General features: G+C 58.8%; 2 protein-coding genes across 2 annotated transcripts; one reads left to right on the top strand and one right to left on the bottom strand.

Moving 5' to 3' along the window:
* The first annotated feature begins 3,763 nt into the window (after positions 1 to 3,763).
* Positions 3,764 to 15,291, top strand: PLEKHH3 (pleckstrin homology, MyTH4 and FERM domain containing H3). The gene is made up of 13 exons (XM_049779076.1): positions 3,764 to 4,471; positions 6,340 to 6,395; positions 6,754 to 6,833; positions 6,933 to 7,127; positions 7,215 to 7,372; positions 7,490 to 7,610; positions 8,450 to 8,756; positions 10,789 to 10,996; positions 11,225 to 11,361; positions 11,663 to 11,798; positions 12,986 to 13,450; positions 13,947 to 14,138; positions 14,711 to 15,291. Exons 1-13 carry the CDS (start codon positions 4,310 to 4,312, stop codon positions 14,882 to 14,884), a joined length of 2,391 nt encoding a protein of 796 aa, XP_049635033.1. The 5' UTR covers positions 3,764 to 4,309; the 3' UTR covers positions 14,885 to 15,291.
* Positions 15,292 to 15,978: 687 nt separating this feature from the next.
* Positions 15,979 to 20,954, bottom strand: LOC126017765 (tubulin gamma-2 chain). Its single transcript, XM_049779822.1, has 11 exons — positions 20,710 to 20,954; positions 20,315 to 20,427; positions 20,018 to 20,185; positions 19,498 to 19,566; positions 19,051 to 19,130; positions 18,403 to 18,529; positions 17,683 to 17,769; positions 17,441 to 17,590; positions 16,759 to 16,911; positions 16,503 to 16,664; positions 15,979 to 16,371 (listed from the first exon to the last, which is right to left on the bottom strand). The coding sequence occupies exons 1-11, from the start codon at positions 20,756 to 20,758 to the stop codon at positions 16,177 to 16,179; spliced, it is 1,353 nt and encodes a 450-aa protein (XP_049635779.1). The 5' UTR covers positions 20,759 to 20,954; the 3' UTR covers positions 15,979 to 16,176.
* Positions 20,955 to 21,206: the final 252 nt, after the last annotated feature.

Below are 21,206 nucleotides of genomic sequence, written 5' to 3'. Positions count from 1 at the left end.
AGGCAGGAGGGATGCCAGGGAAGCTTGGGCATGTTAAGTGCATACTGGGAGGAGTTTAAGTTTTCTTCCCCACCCTGTAAGGAACACAGAGGCTCTAGGTGGTTGTGGGTGTTTAGGGAAGATGTCTTAGAAATCTCTCTTCTCCTTTTGACCTCCCTAGGTCTCGGGGGACCCCTACTCCGGGGAAGATGAGTCTGCATATTCTGATGGTCCTTTGCCAGAGCTTTGTTACAAGGCGGATATCCAGGCCTTCAGCAGGGCATTTCAACCCAGCGTAGCCCTGATAGTGGCTGTTCTGGGTCTGGCAGGCAATGGCCTAGTTCTGGCCACTCACCTGGCAGCCCGGAAGGCCGCCAGTTCGCCTACCTCTGCCCATCTGCTCCAGCTAGCCCTGGCCGACTTTCTGCTGGCCCTGACGCTGCCCTTTGCCGCAGCGGGGTCTCTGTGGGGTTGGAGTCTGGGAAGCGGCACCTGCCGCACCCTCTCGGGCCTCTACTCGGCCTCCTTCTACGCCGGCTTTCTCTTCCTGGCCTGCATCAGCGCCGATCGCTACGTGGCCATCGCGCGGGCCCTCCCCACGGGGCCCAGGCCCTGGTCGCCCACCCGGGCACACTGGGTCACAGGTGCCGTGTGGCTGCTGTCCCTGACGCTGGCGCTGCCCGCTCTCCTGTTCAGCCAGGACAGCCAGCGGGAAGGCCAGCGGCGCTGCAGGCCCGTCTTCCCCGAAGGCCTGGCGCCCACCATGAAGGGGGCGAGCGCAGTGGCACAGGTGGCGCTGGGCTTCGCGCTGCCGCTGAGCGTCATGGTGGCCTGCTACGCGCTCCTGGGCCGCACGCTGCTGGCCGCCAGGGGGCCCGAGAGGCGGCGAGCGCTGCGGGTCGTCGTGGCCCTGGTGGCGGCCTTCGTGGTGCTGCAGCTGCCTTACAGCCTCGCCCTGCTGCTGGACACGGCCGACCTCCTGGCCGCGCGCGAGCAGAGCTGCCCGGCCAGCAAGCGCAAGGACCTGGCCCTGCTGGTGACCGGGGCCCTGGCTCTGGCCCGCTGCGGCCTCAACCCGGTGCTCTACGCCTTCCTGGGCCTGCGCTTCCGCCAGGACCTGCGGAGTTTGCTGCGGGGTGCAGGCGGCAGAACTGGGGCTCAGTCCCGCGGCCGCTGCCCCCGCCGGCCCCGCCTCGCTTCCTGCTCGGCTCCCACCGAGACCCGTAGTGTCTCCTTCACGGACAACTAGGGCCTGGAATCCAGAGATGGGGAATAGTGGGGGGGTGGCCCGAGGAAGTGATCCCAGCCCGGGATGGTGGGTGGGTTGCAGGGGGTGGGCAAGGAGAGGCAATGGGTGGATGGGAAGATGGATGGAATGGCCTCTGTGTGTCTACCCGGCCCCCTGGCCGCTGATAACATGGTAATGAGATGCAAACCCAACAACTGTTACTATTTTTGAGTTCTTGGCCCTTGGGAGTGATTTGGAACAGGGCTGGGCCCATGGGTTCCCCCTCCCTCTCAGCCCTCCCCTTTTGGGGCTCCTACTGCAAAGTGCTGCTGAGAGCCTGCCTGGGTGGGAAGAAGGGAGGATGGAGATGGATGGAGGTGGGGGGGGGGGCTGCTGAGCCTGCTAAAGCTCCAGGCATTGACACCTCCCCCCCCCCTTCCACCCTGTTTCTTGCGGGCAGAGGTGAGGTGGGAAAGCTGCCAGCCTGGAGGGGCGGGGGTTCCTCCTGAAAGAGTGGAAGGAAGAGCTTTCTAACAAGCCGGGTTGCAATTCAGCAATGGCTGCCTTCGCATGTGCCGACTTTCGGGGCCCACTCCGGAGCACTTGGAGCTGAGGCTGTTTTGTTGTGTGCCAATGCAGGGTGCGGGGTAGGGGGAAAGGATGCGGTGCAGGCGGGACGGGGTGAACTTTGGAATTCAAGTACTATTTTACAGTTCTTGCTACGGTTTTTGTAAAGAAAAAAAAAAAGTAAGAATTTGAACCGGAGGTTTAGTTTTATTTTTTAATTTTTATTTCTTTTTCCCACCTTGGAGGAAAAACCAAAGAGAATTCCACTTTGCACATTTCCAAGTCATTATCTTGGGCGTGGTGGGGGTAACTGCGGCTTTCCATCTTCCCGGGGAAAGCTCATAGGAAATGCATGGAGCGTTCCGGAAAGAGAGAGAGTAGGTTGGTTTAGACTTGGGAAAGAACTTTCCTGCAGGCCAGAGAGACCTGAGAGAAAGAGAAGTACCTAAGTGCCCGGGGAGTATTTCTCTCCTTAGGAAACTACTTTCCCCTGCGGGCCAAGGCCAGGAGGGATGATGGCCTCTAGAGCCATCAATCTTATTGATCCCTGGTCTTTGTTTTACACACTCAGGACCAACACAAGATGGTTGTTCATGGGCGACAAGTTCTCTCAATTAAATATCCGCTCAGCAAAGGCTGGCCCAGGGCACTCCCCGGAGTCTGGAGACCCGGAGCAAGAAGGGCGTGGCGTGGCGGGGAGATCTCCAGGGAGGCGCAGGCCTGGTAGTCCCCGCCCGCCTGGTCCCACCACCCCGCCCCATTCGGAGTCTTTTTTTGCTGGATGGAGCCTTTTGCTGATGCCTCTAGTGGCTGAGACTGTGAGGCACGGCTGCTAGGAGGGGGGTCAGGATCTAGAAAAATCCCGGGGCTGGCCCAGATCCTCAGAGGGTCCCAACACGCCAGCCCCCCACCCCTGGGCCAACCTGGAGCCCTCCACTAGAGACCGCGGAAAAGAGCCGCTGAGTCAGCAACACTCGTGCGCGCCCGAGGTCGCCCGGGCCCGCCCCGCCCATTCAATGCCCGGGTTTAACCCCTTCCCACCCTGGCCTTGCTCTGGGAGAGGTTTCCTTTTATTTATTTATTTATTTTTATTTACTTATTTTCCAGTATTTTGAGTCACTCAGAGGTTCCTTCAGGCTCTCGGATCACTCCTGGAGGGGCTTGGGGGAATTGAACCTGGTTCGGGAGCGTTGCAAAGCAAGCGTTCTCCCTTGCAGTCTTATGTCTCCAGCCCCCTTGCAGTCCTATGTCTCCAGCCCCTTAGGCTATTGCAATCCCCCCACCACCACCTCCAGACTTCCAAAGTACTCTCCTCTTGGAAATCCGGGGTGCGCTCTCAAGTAGTAGCTTCCACTTCTCCAACAGTCCAACCATAAAATAGTTCGCTTTTTCCGGAGTCACTGCCTCGGCTTCTCTACTCCAAAAAGGAGGTGACTCAGACGCAGAAGGAATTGGGACTCCTTAGGCCAGGCCAGGTCACCTCCGGCGCTGGAGTCTGTCTAGACAGACACTTGCAAGGCGCTAAGACTCAGCCCCTTCTGGAGGGCCCTGAGACTAGCAAGAACAGTGTTCCTTTGGGATGGGGGGAGGCTTCCCTGGTTAGAATCCAGGTTCTCCAAAGCAACTCCAAAAGGTTTCTTTGAAGAAAAAAAAAATCTGTGGATTGGAGAGCCAAGAGTTAAAAGGAGAGCGTGAAGGCGGGCTTCCGTGACGTCCCCAGCACTCCGCCACTGACCTCAGTGATTGGGGCGCGGCTGGCCAGGGGCCGCCCCCTCCCTCCCCTCTTCCTCTGCCCCTCCCCGCTGTCACCCAGCCAGGGGCACATGATGCAACCCACCGGGGCTTTGCTCCTCTGATTGGTGGCCGCTCCCGGCGCCAGGGCCCGGGATTGGGCAGAGCAGGCCGTGACGACGCTGGGCCCTGCCCCGTGCAGAAGGGAGGCGAGAAAGAGGAGGGCTGGGGGGGGGGGGGCCAGCCGGCTGGCGGGGGTGCGGGGAGGCGGGTCCCGGCGCTGGGCTCCTAGCTAGCTAGCGCGCCAGTCCCGGGGCTGCAGGGAGCGCAGCACGCGCGGCCCGGGCCCCGGCCACCACCGGACGCCCTACCGGACACGGCCCTCCCTGGAGCTTGGAGCACTGCCCACCTCGAACCCTGCACCGGACACTGCTCCCCCCCCCTGCAAGGCAGGACACTCCAACGGACACTACTTCCCAGCTCCGGACATTGCTCCCTCCTGCCCCCCCCCTCTTGCTCGGGGCTCTGGACGCTTCCCCCCTCCCCCTCCGGGGGGCCCCCTAGACATTGAGCCCCCGCGGGTTTTAGTTAGCTAGCTAGCTAAGCGAGCGACTCCTTTGCACCCCGGGCTCCAGATAACTTGCCTCTTCCACCCTCATCTTTCTCCACCTCTCGGAGGTTGGTGGGGTGTCCGGAGCCCCGTTACCTTCCTCTGACCACCCACCCTTGCAGCTCAGCTCGGCTGCCCGCGCCCCTTTCACCCACCCAGCCACCCACCCATCCCCCGGCTGCTCGCCCGCCCGGATGCCTCTCCCGGGGGGATTGTGGTGGCTCCTCTGCTGCCGTCGAGGCTTCACTCTTCTGCACCGGGACTACGGGGACGGCGAGCTTAGCGGGGACGGGGACGAGGACGAAGACGAGGAGACCTTTGAGCTGCGGACCCCGAGTCCAGCGGGCGGCGGGAGGGTAAGTCCCAGGGGTGGGGGATTCGGAGCCTGATCTGTCTGCTGCAGCCGACCCGACCCGTCAAGCGTTCACGCCCGTTCCTGCACCGCTCGCTCCGGGGGGGATCCAACCCCGAAAAGGGGTTTTGCATGGGGTGGGAGGCCACAGAGCCCCCCCCCCATCACCCCTGCTCCAGGAGCCAGGCGTGCACGGGCGGTGTGCCTGTGGGCCGCGCGCTGCTCGCGGGGTGCTGTCCACCTGCTGGGGCCCCGGAGGCAGGGGCGGCGTCTCGCGTGGCCCGACCTGGCCCTGCCTCTCCTCTCCCTGCCCCGCCGGGCCCGCGTCCCATCCCGTCTCCTTCCGCCTCCGCCAGCGCCAAGGAATGTGGCGAGGCCGGCTGGGCGGCTCGGTCGCCTGGGTCCGCTCCGCTCCCAGTTGGGAAGCTCTGAGCGCAGGTGCCAGATGCGGGAGCTCCCGCCGCAGCCGCAGGGACCTGGGCGAGGGGGAACAGGCATCCTCGGATTGGGGTCCTCCTCCGGGGAGAAGGCCCCACGGAGAGGGAACTGGGGGCGACCGCTCTGCGAGGGCCCCTCGACATTGGCCTGCTGCGCAGGACCCAACAACTTTGGGCCCTCTCTGGTGAGGCTCCTTGGGCCAGCATGGAGGGTGTGTGACTACTCTGCGTGGAAACTGAGGTTGGATTGGTGCAGGAGGCATTGGTCCCCTGATTCCTGGCCCCAACCCCCCCCCCCCGGCTCTGCTAGCCTCTTCTACACCCTAGCGGAGAGGTGGCCTGGGTCAGGCTCCCATCCCCCCACTCAGGGGTCCGCAGCAGGCCTGGTGGCTGGGTGCCCGGGTGGGGCAGGCTGCAGCGCTGGGGCCCGAGCCAGCACCTGGCGGAGGCGGAGGGTGGATAAATATAGAGGGGTGGAGGGAGGGCAGCAGGGGACTGCGATTAGGGGTGGCCGTCTAGGAAAGTGGGCCATACCTGCCCCCTGGAGTGGTGCGGCTGAGCACCCCTTTCCGACCCTCCAGAAACTAGGTGGGTCTGCACCCTGGGAAATCAAAGGGCCCAAGGGTCCCCAAACCCTCTCTAGGGTCAGGGTCCGCTCCATGATCCAGCCCATCGCCTCCCTCATGCTCCACCCACCCTCCCCCAAGCTTGGGGACAGGTGTCCCGGCCCCCCTCTCCCGCCCGCTCCTGGCTTTAGCTGTCTGGGCACTTTGGGATCATGGCATGGTTCCCGCCTGACCTGGCTCCAAGACTTTTGTGGGGCCTTTCTCAGACCCCGGAGTACAGTTAAAGCTTCAAGGCATGGCGGTAAGGTCCTTGGAGAGCTAGCACCATTCCTCAGCTTGAACAGCACTTTCTGAGCACTTTCAGTGGGAGGGGGGCAAGGGCCCTGCTCACCTTTACTCTCAGGGGTGTCTCGGGGTGGGGCTCCAAGAGGAGCACTCGGAGAAAAACCCTGTATTAACGGGGTCCAGTTCCTCTTCCTTTCATTGCCTTGGATGTCCCCCACCTGACTGCTCTCCCACCACTGAAGGGAAAATTAGGAGGGACCTCCATCCACCTTTGCCTTTCCAAGGGTGGCAGAGTTTAAGGATGGACCCTAAGACTGGAGGGTTCCTGCCACTGCTTGGAGCTTGAGCTGGCATGGAACCCACATTCTGCCCTGCCCAAAGCTTCAGAGGGTAATGGAGTTGAACTTCTGAGCTGGGCTGTTCCACGGAGAGTGGGAGCAGTAGAAGGGGGTAGACCAGAGACTTCAACCCTCTCCAGTACAGCCACTGAGATTCCTCAGTTTTCCTAGTATGTGCAGTGCATTACAGTCTCGGGACAGAGCAGGAGTGCTCTGATGCTGAGGGCTGCCCCTCCTTCTTCTTAGGGCCCCCTCGAAGTGACACTGACTCAGCCAGGGAGGGGCTCACAGGTCTCCGGCAGGTAAGCTCCGCCTCCCTTTGCCTCCCCTTGGGTCTTGAGGGGCCCCCTCCCCAGGTTGGTGGGACCCCCAACCTTGCTGTCTTCCCTCGCTCATTGTGCAATAAGGGAGAGGCCTGACGCTGCCGGACGCTGTGGTTTGGCTAGGGTCCCGGGGGGCGGTCCTGCTGGGGGCACAGGGAGGAAGGGGGGGGTCCAGGCTATTTCTGGTGTGAGGTCAAAATGGCTCGGCAGTTCCCACAGTCAGGGGGAGGAGTACCCAGCCTGGGAGCAGGATCCCCCCCCTCACTCTGGGACCCTCTCCTGGTGGAGGGGGCAGATTGCAGGACCCACAGCCTCACCTCCCCCCATCTCTCGCCAGGCTGCAGAGCTGGGAGGAGACACGGAGCCTCATTCCAGAAAAGGGGCTTGTGGAGGATGACCCGGACATCGTTGTGAAAGGTGGGCAGCCCCTTCCTGCATTCTGGAGGACCCCAAAACCAAACTCTCCAGGTGCTGATTTCTTCCATTGATCACTTGTTCCTCCACTATCTTCCCTAGGTTGGCTGTACCGAGAGCCCCGAATCGGAGCCCCAAGGGGCCCTTGGCTGCCCCTGAGACGGGCCTGGTTCGTGCTCACTCGGGAATCCCTGGACCAGTTCAGCAACAGCGGGAAGGGAGCGCGTCACCTCGGAAGCCTTGTCCTTACCAGCCTATGTTCCGTAACCGGCCCAGAGCGCAGGCCCAAGGAGACGGGTGAGACTTCGTGGGGGCTTCTCCTGCCCTTTGGTGTGGTGGCCGCAACCCTCTATGAACACCCTCCACAATCTCTCTTTGCCCCAGGTCTGTGGTCAGTAACCGTGTCTGGCCGGAAACACAGCGTCCGGCTTTGCTCACCCCGCCAGGCTGAGGCTGAACGCTGGGGGGCGGCTCTGCGGGAAGTGATCGCTTCCAAGGCGCCCCTGGAGACCCCGACCCAGCTGCTGCTCAGGGACATTCAGGTTTGTTGGAGGAGGCAACGGTGAGAGAGAAATAGGCGGAGGACCCAAAAGTATTCGGGTTGCTGCAGAGTCCCTGTTTCTAACACTGCGACTCTCTCCCTGATCCCTGGTCTCTAGGAGAGTTGTGGCGACCCGGAGGCCGTGGCCCTCATTTACCATCGGAACCCGATTCTGAGACACACCAGTGGGGCCTTGTACGCCCCACTCCTGCCCCTGCCTTATGGTGTTAGTTCTCCAGGTGAGTGGGTGCCCTAGCCTGAGCCCTTGGAGTAGGAAGGAGGTGGATCAGAGATAACAATCGAATGCTCCTCCACCAGGATCCTGAAGTCCAGGAAAGCCTCCCAGGCCCTCACTTTTTGAAGGATAAGGGGGAAATCGGAAGCTCAGACTGAGGGCTGAGGGCAGGCAGGAAGAGGTGGGATACTTTTAAAGATCATGTGGAGATGTCTTTCCAAGTGGCTAAAGAGTTGGGGAGACTGTGCTGAATATTCAGCCATATTCTCCCCTACAAGGAAAAGTGATTGCCCAAACCCTAAAGCTAGAGGATTAAGGGGAGCTAAAGGAAGAACCCTGGTTTTCCGAGTCCCATCCCAGCTGGTTTTCTGGCATCTGGTGAAGATGCCCAAAGCCCAGTGACTAAATCTTTCCCAGTCTTTCCCCTCTCTTTTTTGTTTTTGTTTTTGGGACACACCCTGCGATGTTCAGGGGTTACTCCTGGCTTTGCACTGAGGAATTACTCCTGGTGAGAGCTCAGAGGATGATCATATGGAATGCTGGAGATCAAACCCAGGTCGACTGTGTGCCTGGCAGCACCCTACCTGGCGTACAGTGCCTCTGCCCCCCTCCCTTTCTAATGCAAAGTTCATCCTTGGTCTTTGAGGACCTACTGCCCAGAGGTCAGGCTGAGAGGCTGGCTTTGGGGACCTTCGTTTTCCATCCTTCACTCTGCCTGTTCACACCCTCCCCTCCACCCCTTTCCTTACACTCTCCTGACCTTCCTCCAGTTCATGCCTTCCTCCCAGGGCCCCTGCTCTGTGTTGCCCCTCCAAACCGTCCCTCCGCCCAACCCTCCCGTAGGTCCGGGCTACGCGCCCTTGCGTGAGGAGGCGGTACGGCTGTTCCTGGCGCTGCAGGCGCTGGAGGGGGCGCGGCGCCCCGGGCCCCTGATGCAGGGTGTGCTCCAGACCTGCCGAGACCTGCCTGCGCTTCGAGACGAACTCTTCCTGCAGCTGGCTAAGCAGACTTCGGGCCCCGCCGGTCCTCCTGGGCCCCCGGCCACACAAGACCCCGCTGCCCTACGGTACTGGCAGCTCCTCACCTGCATGAGCTGCACCTTCCGGCCTGGGGGAGCTGTCCGAGGGCACCTCCTAGGGCATCTGGAGAGGTGAGAGGGAGGGGTGGGGTCAGGCCAAGGCCAGGGCGCTCTGGGGCTGGGAGGGAGGGACAGGCTTTTCCAACAGGCTTGGCAGATGGAGTGTTGGGATCCAGAGAAGGGAGGAAATTTACCCAAGGTCTGGGCAGCCTCTGATTTGTAGTGCCTTTGTGGCAATTAAAAGTAAATCCTGGGGCCGGAGAGAGAACACTGTGGTTGGGCATTCGCCTTGCACACAGCAGATCCAGGACAGGTGGTGGTTCGAATCCCGGCATCCCATATGGTGCCCCGAGCCTGCCAGGAGCGATTTCTGAGCTCAAAGCCAGAAGTAACCCCTGAGCATCTCCGGGTGTGACCCACAACCAACAACAACAAAAAATAGATCCCACTCTTGGGGCAGAGGAATTGCAAAACGGTGCCCCTTCGTGCAAAAGAATAAGAAAATGCAACTTTGCCGAGGCGCAAGTGCTGGGGCTTTAGGTTAGAAAGGAAGTGTGGTGAATTTGTATAAATTCACCTCTAACACCCTAGAAAGAAAAGTGGAAAGAAAGGGGAAAGGAGGGCCTATCAATGGAACAGTTGGTAGGGCGCTTGTCTTGCACACCAGCCAAACCGGGGTTCGATCTGCCGCTTTCCGTATGGTCACCAGAGTGATTCCTGTTCACAGAGCCAGGAGTTACCCCTGAGCGCTGCTGGGTGTAGCCCCAAAACTAAAAGAAAAACGAAAATGGAATGCGATCAGATTTGGGGTTTCAACCCAAAGAAAAGCAAGATGTGGGGGAAGTAGGGAGGGGTAGTTCAGAGTTAGGAGAGGCTGCTGGGGATCTTAGTAATTTAATTCCAATTCATTCTATTCCAATGAGAAGGTGCAAAGAGCCAGTAGCTACTTAAACAGGAGTAGGAAGGGAAAAAAGAAAAGAGATGAAAAATGTATCAAGTGGGGAGTGGGGCCGTAGTCATAGTATAGTCAGTAGAGCTCTTGTCTTGCACGTAGCTAACCAGCAGGATTTTGATCCTCGCGCAGCCAGCCAGGATTATATCCTTGGCATCTCACATATGGTCCATTGAGCACTGCCAGGAGTGATTTCTGAGAGTGGAGCCAGGAGTAAGACCTGAGATCACTGGGTATGGCCCCCAAACAAACAAAAAGAAAGAAAGAAAGCAGGCTGCAGGGGCTGGAGCGATAGCACAGCAATAGTGTGTTTGCCTTGCACATGGCTGACCCAGGACGGATCTAGATTCGATCCCCGGTGTCCCATATGGTCCCCTGAGCCTGCCAGGTGCGATTTCTGAGTGGATAGCCAGGAGTAACTCCTGAGCGTCACTGGGTGTGGCCTGAAAAGTAAAAAGGAAGGAAGGAAGGAAGGAAGGAAGGAAGGAAGGAAGGAAGGAAGGAAGGAAGGAAAGAAAGAAAGAAAGAAAGAAAGAAAGAAAGAAAGAAAGAAAGAAAGAAAGAAAGAAAGAAAGAAAGAAAGAAAGCAGGCTGGGGGGCGTTAAAAATGAGATAAAGGGGGCCCGGAGAGATAGCACAGTGGCGGTTTGCCTTGCAAGCAGCCAATCCAGGACCAAAGGTGGTTGGTTCGAATCCCGGTGTCCTATATGGTCCCCTGTGCCTGCCAGGAGCTAAGCTATTTCTGAGCAGACAGACAGGAGTAACCCCTGAGCACCGCCGGGTGTGGCCCAAAAACAAAAAAAACAAAAAAAAGAGAGAGAGAGAGAGAGAGAGAGAGAGAGAGAGAGAGAGAGGGAGAGAGAGAGAGAGAGAGAGAGAGAGAGAGAGAGAAAGAGATAAAGGTCCGTGCATGAGTGACTGCACAGTATCAGGGCTTTTGCCTCGCTCACAGCCAACCTGGGACCCACCCAGGTTCCATTCCTGGCATCCCATATGGTTCCCTGAGCCTGTCAGGAGCGATTTCTGAGCGCAGAACCAGGAGCGCCGTCGGGGTGTGGCCCCAAAACAAAAACAAACCAAAAAATGAGATAAGGGTGAGGGACGAGGGAGGTGCCTGCGGGAGCACTGACCCTCGAGTTCTGTCCGCCCCAGGACAGAGCAGGCGCTCCCGGACTCGGAACTGGCGGAGTATGCGCGCTTTATTCGGAAAGCGCTGGGCAGGACACACGGCCGAGAACTGGTCCCGTCGCTGGCGGAGATTTCCGCGCTGAGCCGCCGGCAGGAGCTGCTGTGTACAGTGCACTGTCCAGGGGCCGGCGCCTGCCCTGTGGCTATAGATTCTCACACTACAGCAGGAGAGGTGAGAGACCCCGAAACCCTCTCCTCCCAGCTCCTCCGGGGTCTGAGCCCAGACTCTCCAGTCTGAGATTGAACAGCTGTCTAGGAAAGGGGGTGAGTGTAGCGGGATGGAGAGACCTTACAATACCCGTCCAGTGGGTTCAGGTCCTCGCGGAAGGACAAGCAGAACGCCAGTCGGCGTTGGTACTGCCCTTCGAACCACCGGACAACACAACCTTCTCCTCCCCAGGTTGCTCAAGAACTGGTGGGAAGGCTGGGCTTGGCCCGAAGCCGCAACGCGTTTGCTCTGTATGAGCAGCGAGGGGCGCAGGAGCGAGCCCTGGCTGGGGGGACCCTCGTGGCCGACGTGCTCACCAGGTTTGAGAAGTAAATGTCCAGACCCTGCCCTGCTCTCCGTTAGTCCATCAGCCTCTCTGCTTCGGTCTATCGCAAACCAAGTTTCTCCAGCAAGCGCTTGCTCAGGGCCATGCCCTGAGATGTCCAAGGGGTTCCCGAGGGGAGTCCTTGCCCGCCAGCTCCAAGATTTGCAGTCGGGCTTTGCGACTGCTCTGAGCGGTCTGACCATACTCCATCTCCTCCAAGCGCCTTCTTTGCTCTTCTCCCCGCTCGCACCTTGATGGGGAACTTGAGAACCCTCTTTAGCAATGCGCCCTTTTCTCTTCCGCAGTTTGGCCGTCTCCGAGGAAGACGGGTTGGAGGACTCCCTGGACTCGGGCTGGAGACTGTGTCTGCGTCTCCACGGGCCTCTACACCCAGAGGGATTGTCTCCCCATGGTCACGAACTGCCTTTCCTCTTTGAGCAGGTATGGATCTCTCACACTCATTGCTGGTCTTCAGACACATACACACTCACCCAAATTGAACCCCCTCCCTAACTGCGCCGGCTCCAAACGTCGCATCCCTGCGGCAGTCCCGGGCATAGTTTCCAGAGGATCCTCCCGGGCATAGTTTCCAGAGGATCCTGACCTCGGTTTCCTCTCTCCGAAGTCCGTGGGCGCAAGCGGTGGCAACTCTTGCGCTGACGCCCTCTACACCTCAGATCCCTTGTCCTGAGGTCTGGGTGTGTGTGCATGTGGTTGCATATCCCAGCTGAACCTCCGCTGCCCCTCGGATACCTCGTCCCACATTCGTGCGCACTTGCGGTTGACCCCCGCTGCACTTTGGATCCCTTGCCCGAAGTCCGTGCGCGGGCAAGCGGTAGCTCCTGCACTGATGTCCCGCTGCACCTCGGATCCCCTGCCTGAGGTCCTTGTGCTTGCATACGATTGCTGCTCCCGTGTTAACGCTCCACTACCACTTGGATCCCTTGCCCGAGGTCCGAGCGCACTCTTGCGCTTGCAGCTCCCACGCTGACGCCGCTCGGTACCTCGGATCCCTAGCCCGAGGTCCGTGCGCGCGCTCGCGCAAGCGGTCATAGCTCCCGCACTGATGCCCCGCTGCACCTCGGATCCCTCGCCCGAGGTCCCTGTGCTTGCATACGATTGCTGCTCCCGTGCTAACGCTCCACTGACACTTGGATCCCTCGCCCGAGGTCCGAGCGCACTCTTGCGCTTGCAGCTCTCACGCTGACACCCAGCGGTACCTCGGATCCCTAGCCCGAAGTCCGTGCGCGCAAGCGGTCGCAGCTCCCCGCTGTACCTCGGATCCCTTGCCCGAGGTCCTTGTGCTCGCATACGGCTGCAGTTCCCGTGCTAACGCTCAATTGCACCTCGGATCCCTCGCCCGAGATCCGATAGCACTCCTGCGCTTGCAGCTCCCACGCTGACGCTCCGCTGCACCTTGGATCGCACATCCCAAATCCGTGCGCGCCTTGGTCGCAGCTCCTGCGCTGACACCCCTCTGCACCTCGGATCCTTCACTTGAGGTCCTTATGCATGCATACGGTCGCAGCTCCCATGCTGCGGTGGTCCCGGATCCCTCGCCCGAGGTTCGTGCGCTAGCGCAAGCGGTCGCAGCGCCCGCACTGACGTCCAGTGGCCTCTCCCTGCAGGCTCATGCGCTGCTACTGCGCGGCCGACCGCCTCCACCAGAAGACACACTGCGCGCCCTGGCGGCGCTGCGCCTGCAGAGCCTGCACCGCGACTTCTCCCCGCGGGCGCCCCTGCCCCGCCTCGACTGCCTGCTGCCGCCGCCAGCGCCTCCGCACGGAGATCCTCCCCGCCCGCTGCCCAGGCCCTCTCCCTCCGCCGCCCTGCTGGCCGGGGCGATCTGGAGCCCGGGCCTGGCCAAGAGGAGGGCCGAACGGGCACGGCGCGGCGGAGCGGGTCGCGCAGCGGGCAGCGGCGCAGCAGCCCGCGACGGAGCCGGTGGCGCGGGCACCGCGGCCGCGGTGCTGGGCGGCTGGAAGCGGCTCCGGGGCATGGGCCGAGCGGAGGCCATGGCTGCCTACCTGGCTCTGGCGGCACAGTGTCCGGGGTTCGGCGCTGCTCGGTATGACGTTCTGGAGCTGAGCACGGTGAGGGGGAGAAGGGAGATGGGGACTCTGGAGGAGGCCCAAACCCCACACTTTTTTTTTTCTCCCACTCCGACAGGGAGTAACTCCACTAATAGTTGTGCCACTCGGCCCAAGGAGTCACTGGCCCTTAAGCCATCGCCTTCCCGAATCCCAGCCCCTTCACACATGGGTCTATGGGGCTGGAGCGGTGGCACAAGTAGTAGGGTGTTTGCCTTGCACGCGTTAACCTAGGATCAACCGCGGTTCGCTCCCCTGGCGTCCCATATGGTCTCCCAAGCCAGGAGCGATTGCTGAGTGCATAGCCAGGAGTAACCCCTGAGTGTCACCGGGTGTTGCCCAAAAACCAAAAATAAAATATAAAAAAATAAAAAGAGAGATCTTAGGACTTTGGGGGGCGGGACCAGGACTCTCCTGCTTACAGCCATCACCCCCCAATTCGACAATGCCTCCAGGAGTCCCTCCTTGCACCCTGACGCAGCCGATCTCTCTCCCCCAGGAACCTGATGGTGGCGCTCCACAGAAGCTCTGCCTGGGCTTGGGAGCCAAGGCCATGTCCCTCTGCCGCCCCGGTGAGACCGAGCCCATCCACAGCGTCAGCTATGGCCACGTGGCCTCCTGCCACCTAATGGGCCCCCACACCTTGGCGCTGAGGGTGGGGGATAGCCAGCTCCTTCTGCAGAGCCCTCAGGTGAGTGAAAGAGTCGGGGTGACTCAAGGAGGAGGGGAAGGGAAGTCAGGAAATATTTCTTAACAGGGGCCAGTTACTGGGGATCCTACCATGATCCAAACTAATCTTGCCGGGAGCGTCCATGAGAGTTGGAGAGTCAGACACTAAACAGGACTCAGAGACAGACCAGAGCCCAAGAGAATGATAAAGGCTGCAGAGACGTGCGGTGCCAGGGGTTGAAGGGCCCCTTGGTGTGGGACAGGATGGTGAGGAAAAAATACTCAGAAGGTGACAGCTGAGCTAGCATAGGAAGATGTGAGCAAAGGGCATTCCTGGTAGAGAGAGAGCTGCAACTGCCAGGGCCCTGGGATGAGAATAAACTTGGCATATTAATGGAACAGAAAGAAGAGAGCAGTACTGGCACCAAGTGAGAGGGGGGAGGTGGTGCTGAGAAGGAAAGATTGTGGGGACCCCTTCCATAAATCAGGCCTTGCTATGGAAGTCAGAGCCTGAAGACAGCTGTTGGGTGGAGGATGGGACAAAGAAGAGAACCCGGTGGTCCCTGACACCCTCTGCTCTCGGCCCCCTCTTAGGTGGGAGAGATCATGCAGCTGGTGAATGCCTACTTGGCCAACCTCTCGCCCGAGAGGCCTCACAGCAGCTCTTCTTCATGCCAAGATCTGCCAGACACCTCCCCTCCCAGCCAGCGCCTGGGTCTGGAAGAGTCCCAGGGACAGTCTGGCTGTTTGGGGCAGCTGCAGGACTGAACCTGCCAAGAGGTCACGACCTCCTCCTGCCTGGGGCCTTGGACAGACTTGGACTGCTCTGAGATTGGAGGGAACTATGGACATTTTAGGCCCCTGCAGGGACAGGGGCATACCCCACACCCCCAGGGCTGCGATGGTTGCAGACAATTTTCTAGTTTGTTTCTTAATTTATTTGTAGAAGAGAAGCAAAAAAAAAAAAATTCCTTATTTACACAAGCCCTTCCTGTGGGAGTGTTGTCAGTGGGACAAGTTGGAGCCCTACAGCTCACAGAGCTCCACCCCTGGGGACACCCACGCAGCAGGACTGGGCTTTTACCAGCTCACAGGGGAGTCTGGACACTACAGGGCCCCACCCTCCTGACCTTCTAGATTTAACCACCTCCTGACCAGCACGCTGCCCAAGAGGTGGGTGGGGCAGGCAGGTTGGAAGCTGGCAGTCACCCTGCCTTCTCCAGGGGGTGGCAGAGGTGGCCTCCCTGCGTCCCCAAGGACAGGGGGTAGTGAGTCACCCAGACCGACACTACCCACTTCCTGCCCTGCTATTCCCCTCTGGGCCCCAGTTGGGTGCGCCTTTGCTGTGCCGACTGCTTGGGGCTGAGAATGGGCACAAAGCCAAGCCTGTCTTGGGTACAGATAAAGAGCTTATCAGGCTAGATTCAGTCCTACACTGTGTCCAGTCCTTCAGCTGGGCTGGAACTGAAATGAGTTCCTGAGTGTCTAGGGGAGCTTTGGGGGTTGGAAATCCAGAGTTTCAGCTTCCCTGGTCTGCTCAAAATGTGAATCGGTCTTTCTCAGGCTCCTAAAAATCTCTTCTGGGTGAAGGCATCTGGTGCAACTCAGCCCTGATCCCCCTGATGGGCCATGTGTTTAGGCTCTAAGAAGATAACAGACAAGAGTGACACTCTGAAGTGTGGACAGTGGGGCTGGGTTTAGTCAATCAGCGTGATTCCAGGCAAGAGATCCCATAAGAACTGGTTGGTGGGGCAAGCTACTAGGGCACCATATACCTGGAAACTGGGGTGTAGGAGTGGTGTATGAAAATGACTTCAGCATCCTCATAGCTACAGATCAAGTCCTGGTTCTATTTACAACATAAATTTATTTATTTTTTTCAACTTTATTAGAACTATGCAAGCATATCCCAGGCAAGGCATTGAAGGGAGGAAGCAGGACCAGTACCTGGCCTGGAGCCAGGGCTAGAGAGGTGGCTGGTGCAAAGAATCTGAGTAAGAGGAACCAGGCATGATGGGGCTGTGTTTCCTGTCTAGCAGGAGTGGTGGGGAGAGGGGTCACTACTCCTGGGTGCCCCAGGAGATGTAGTCCGGCCGTGTGGCTGCATGGTACTCGTCGATGAGCTCCTGAACCACCTCCCTGGACCTGTCCAGCTCATCAAAGTTCTCTTTGAACATGTCCTCCTTGCGGAACTGCTTCAAGAAGGCCTCTCGCTTCCGCAACTTGTCATACTGCTGGCAGGAGCTTTCAAAGAGCTGAAAGAAACGGAATTATCAGGATGGAGGGTCCTAGGTTGGGTTTGAGGGTGGGAATGGCACATGGGGAAAAAATTGAGGAAGATGGCTGGTGGCACAGAGTGGCCAAAGGAAGCAGAAGTGAACCTCACCGAGGAGATGCTGGTGTGGTTGGCCATCATGAGCCCACTGACCCGATGGGCCGACGGCAGGTAGGGAGACTTCCTGGACAGGGCCACCTGGATGCTGGCGGGGCCCCAGGGGATGAAGTTGGCCAGCTTCCTTTCCCGGATCCTCTGCAGGCTCTTGTGGACCTGGCAGGGGAGAGGGGGAACAGAGTGATAGGGGTGGCTTCTCCTCTACCCATGTGGGGTCTCAGGTGGAGGAGGAAACAAAGGGGCTCCGTACCTGGGTGGGGTCCACTTCACCCTGGATGATGTTGAGGATGGCGATGTAGCAGTGGTTGGTCTGGCGGTCCCGGCCCGTAGACACCATGACGTTCTTGGGCTGCAGCAACCGCCTCATGACATCCAGGACTGTGGTCTTCCTCACACTGGCCACCTGAGCAAAAGCAGGCCACAAGACATGTGCCTGAGAGGCGTCAGCAACTCTCATGTCCCTTCAGAATCAGGGTGGTGTGGTGTGTGGGGTGTCACTAGGTCTGAGTCTAGACTGGGCCTTTGCTATAGGATTGGGGAGCATTTGTTTTATTATTGTTTACTGTTTGTTTTTTGGTTATACCTGGCAATGCTCAAGGATCGCTACTGGCTCAGCACTCAGGGATTATGCTTGGTGGTGCTTGGGGGAACCGTATAGGAAGATGGGGTAATTGAACCTGGGTTGGCTGAGTGCCCCACTGGCTGTTCTAACCCTCTTGTCCCAGACTGGAAAGTGTTAGCCTTTCTCTGCTCAGCAAATTTGCCTTGGGCATGAGAATCCACTCCCCAAGTCAGCCCAGCCTTGTAGGGAGCCATAGACAGAGCTGAGGACCAGCCAGTCATCTTTGTACCCAAGGGCTACAAGGATCTGCCCCAGATCAGCAGAGAGGAGAGAAAGGCTCAGGGCCTGCTGGGCCGAGGGCACCTCTCACCGACTGGTCCGTGGTGAGGGGCGTGTAGCCAGTCATGAGGAAGTGGAGGCGCGGTGTGGGGATGAGCGAGGCGATGAGGCCAATGAGGTCATTATTCATGTAGCCGGGGTAGCGCAGGGTGGTAGTGCTGGCCGACATGATGGTGGACACCTGGGGACGGGGGACACGGGAAGTCACAGACTTGACATGTCACATCAGCAAGGCAGGGTTGGAGCCTGATAGTCCCCGGGTGCGGGGCTCACCAGCTGGTTGATCTGGGAGAAGGAAGGGTTCTGGATGTGCAGGCGGTCGGTGGCGATCCTATTCAGGGCGGTGTTGTCCAGCACCACCTACAGAGAAGGTCACAATACATTTTTGAGGGGTGGCAGAGAAGTAGGATATTAGCTTAGTACTGCTATAAGTTCCCAAACTGGAAGACTTACTCACTTACAAGGAAAGTCTTGTCTCTAGGGCACTGGAGACCTTCTACTGTTATCTATAGTGGCCCAAGAAACACTATTGTCCTCACCAACCCAGTCCCTCAAGTCACTCTGGGGACAGCAGGCAATAAGGTGGGCATGGTCTTCCCCCTCATCTGGGCTACCCTCTGGGTGAGTGGAGAACCATATTAAATATTAAACAACACAAAATTGGAGTCACAATCTGAAATGTGCACCCAGGAATTTGACCTTGCCGGGGTAGCCAGAGAAGGTTCTGGAAAGAATCAGCTCCTGGGCTGAGAAGTGAAGCATGAGGAGGCATTAAATAGACCAAGCGGGGGCATGTGAGGGAGTCACTCTTTTGAGTCTTGCTGACTCAAGAGCCTGGCAGCCACTTGTCAGTTCTGTCCGCGTTTCATCAGCAGGGCCACTACTATCAGCCCTGTTAATCCTGGACTGTCTGAGTGAGGCGTATGTGCCTCACTGGTTTGGGGAGGTCAGCCACAGCACCACCCCCCCACCCCCCTGTCCTCTTGTGCTCACCACACAGTCCGCATTCTGGGTCAGTCTCTTGAGCGTGAGCAGCGAGTTGTAGGGCTGGACCACCACGTCGCTCATCTCATCCAGATTAGGAAATACTGAGTAGGTCTGTACCAGCTTCTTGGGGTAGCTACAAAAGAAAAAAAGGGAAAATGAATGGGAAAGACCCCTTCAAAGTTCATCTCTGTCTTCTCAAGAGGTCACTTTCTTTTTTTTTGGGGGGGGGCACACCCAGCAGTGCTCAGGGGTTACTCCTGGCTATCTGCTCAGAAATAGCTCCTGGCAGGCACGAGGACCATATAGGACGCCGGGATTCGAACCAACCACCTTAGGTCCTGGGTCGGCTGCTTGCAAGGCAAACGCCGCTGTGCTATCTCTCTGGCCCCAAGAGGTCAGTTTCTTTACAAGTGCCACCAATTCTTTCACCAGGGCAGAAGTGAGTTTTCTGGTCTCTCAAAGCCAGGAAGGATCAGTCTTCAGCTTCAGGTCCTGAAAACCACCCTCCCCTTCTCCCTCAGAATCCCCCAGGGCCAGGATCTATTCCTATCTATGCCTCAAAGGGAGTAGAGGCCAGCCTTCAACTCTAAGAAAAGGTGACAGAAATGGAAGGGGCCTTTCCCTGGCAGTGGCCTCTCCCTCATGCAGGCTTACCGGTCATTCAGTCGCTCCAGGAGGTAAGAGCCCAGGCCAGAGCCTGTCCCCCCAGCAATGGAGTGACACAGCACGAAGCCCTGCAATGAGGGGGGAACCCAGAGGCAATCTCCAGGGAAAAGGGACGGGCTACAGGCTTGTCTCAGTGCCAGGCCCACCATGTTCGTGGCTGCAGGCATCCTTGTTCCATCCCAGGCTCCTCGGGAAGGAAAACTCCTGCCTGAGGAGCTAATGCCAGCCAGATTAGGACCTTCACCAGGGCACAGGCTCGCCCTTATTTACATCACCATGTCGCATCTGATGCTCATTAAAATGGTTATGAATTGTTGAGCTCCCCCCTCCCCACATGACGCCATGTGTTCAGGCCCCCCTCTAACCTCTCCTGAGCTCTCTCCAGCCTCCATAACCCTCCCCAACCCCCTTCAGTGAAGCAGAACAGAACCTCACCTCTAAGCTGTCACTTCCATCTGCTTCTCGGTCTATGATGTCAAAAATGTCTTCATGGATTTTCTCTCCCTGTGGTGAGAGACACGGGGAAGGAGGAACCAAAGAAGGTTGCGTAAAAGATCTTTTCAAGGGGCTGAAGTGATAGTACAGTGGGTAGGGCTTTTGCCTTGTACTGGACTAACATAGGCTCTAACTCTGGCATTCCATATGATCCCCTGCACTGCCAGGAGTAATTCCTGAGTGCAGACCCAGGAGTAACATCATAGCATCATTGGGTGTGGCCCGAAATACCAAAAAGAAAAAAAAAATGTGGTTTTAACCCCAAAACACTACCCAAAGACCAGACTTGCCCACACTCTCTTGCTACTTTGCAAATGATTGATGCCAACTTTGCATAAACCTTGCAGGGCCTGTCCCTCTCTCGCTGTCACGGTATCTCATTGTCTCTTTTTGATGGTCAGTCCAGTTCTGGCAACTCCCCTGGCTACTCCTGGGGAGGTCACCGGGGAGGCCTCTCTACCTGGGAGAAGCCACTGGCCCAGTTGTTGCCAGCTCCCCCTCCGTGCTCTGACAGGTAGATGTTCTCAGGGTTGTAGAGCTTGGCATAAGGTGAGTTGAGGATGGAGTGGATCACCCGGGGCTCCAGATCCAGCAGCACGGCCCTGGGGATGTAGTGCTCATCGTCTGCCTGTGGAGCCCAAAGCCAGGCCCATCAGCCAGGACAGCGAGGTGCTGCAGCCTCCCTGACCTCCTCCAGCCCCAACCCTGATCCCCTCTGCCCAGCCCAGTAGGCACCCCGGGGGCCCACTGAGGGCACCTGGTAGAAAAAGACGTCCTTGCGGTCAGTGCCCTCTGTGGCGAACTCCTCGACGATGCCCTCAGGGCTGATGCCATGCTCTGCACACAGTTGTTTCCAGAATTCGAACCCAACTGCAGGGGGGGAGACGTCTGGGTCTGCTAGAGCCCTTAAGGCCTTAGAAGCACAGGGTTAGGCTCAGCAACTGTCACACTCTTAGGCTAGACCTAGGACACCTGGGTTTGGGAGCTGTCACAACCCAGGGCTGGAGCAGCAGGGCGCTCTGGGGCTCGGACCATCATCATGCGCAGGAATGATGCTAGGGAGGTTCATGGCAGGGAAAGGGGGGGGGGTGGATGCCAGGCACCGGAGGGGCAAAGCCAGAGCCTGGCGGGGCCCAGTGCTTGCTCGCTCACTCTGATTGCCGCACTGGCCGAGCTGCAAGGTGATGATCTCCCGGGGCATCGCTCCTGGGACGTGGGCGCACCCGTCCGGCCTGGCGGGTGGCGAGGCACAGACGATCGCCTGGCAGCCCGCTGCGCAGGACGCGGGGAGCGCTTGCTCCCTGCTTTTGACGCGTGTGCTCCGTCTGCGCGTGTGCAGTGCGAGCCCGCCCGCGGCCGCCAGCCCGGGAGCCCAACCCGGGCATCCTTTCCCCCCAAAGCAGTTGCATCTGGAACTCAGCACAGGCGCAGAGCAAAGCCACACCCCCTCCTGCCACCCACCCCCACGCTCGATCGAGCGCCTGCGCAGTGAGTTGGGCCTGAGATGGACTCCAGACCTTGGCCTGCTGCCAGGGTGGGCTGCTTGCTGCACCCCAGATACCCCTGTTTGCTCTCACCAGAGGCCCGACTGGCTCTGCTGGGCAGAGGGGTGGGGTCAGCCTCTTTTCCTCCTCTATATTTTTTGTATT

Source organism: Suncus etruscus, chromosome 1 (assembly GCF_024139225.1).
Source record: "Suncus etruscus isolate mSunEtr1 chromosome 1, mSunEtr1.pri.cur, whole genome shotgun sequence".
Taxonomy (NCBI): Eukaryota; Metazoa; Chordata; class Mammalia; order Eulipotyphla; family Soricidae; genus Suncus; species Suncus etruscus.
This window is presented reverse-complemented; position numbering and strand designations above follow the sequence as displayed.

Excerpts from the sequence above, each read along its gene's own strand:
- PLEKHH3 (XM_049779076.1), top strand. The coding sequence starts at position 4,310 with ATGCCTCTCCCGGGGGGATTGTGGTGGCTCCTCTGCTGCCGTCGAGGC. Across the intron at positions 10,997-11,224 it reads CTCACACTACAGCAGGAGAG|GTTGCTCAAGAACTGGTGGG; the intron begins GTGAGAGACCCC and ends TCTCCTCCCCAG. Across the intron at positions 14,139-14,710 it reads TCCTTCTGCAGAGCCCTCAG|GTGGGAGAGATCATGCAGCT; the intron begins GTGAGTGAAAGA and ends GCCCCCTCTTAG.
- LOC126017765 (XM_049779822.1), bottom strand. The coding sequence starts at position 20,758 with ATGCCCCGGGAGATCATCACCTTGCAGCTCGGCCAGTGCGGCAATCAG. Across the intron at positions 17,770-18,402 it reads CCCAGAATGCGGACTGTGTG|GTGGTGCTGGACAACACCGC; the intron begins GTGAGCACAAGA and ends CCTTCTCTGTAG. Across the intron at positions 16,665-16,758 it reads GTGAAGTGGACCCCACCCAG|GTCCACAAGAGCCTGCAGAG; the intron begins GTACGGAGCCCC and ends CTCCCCTGCCAG.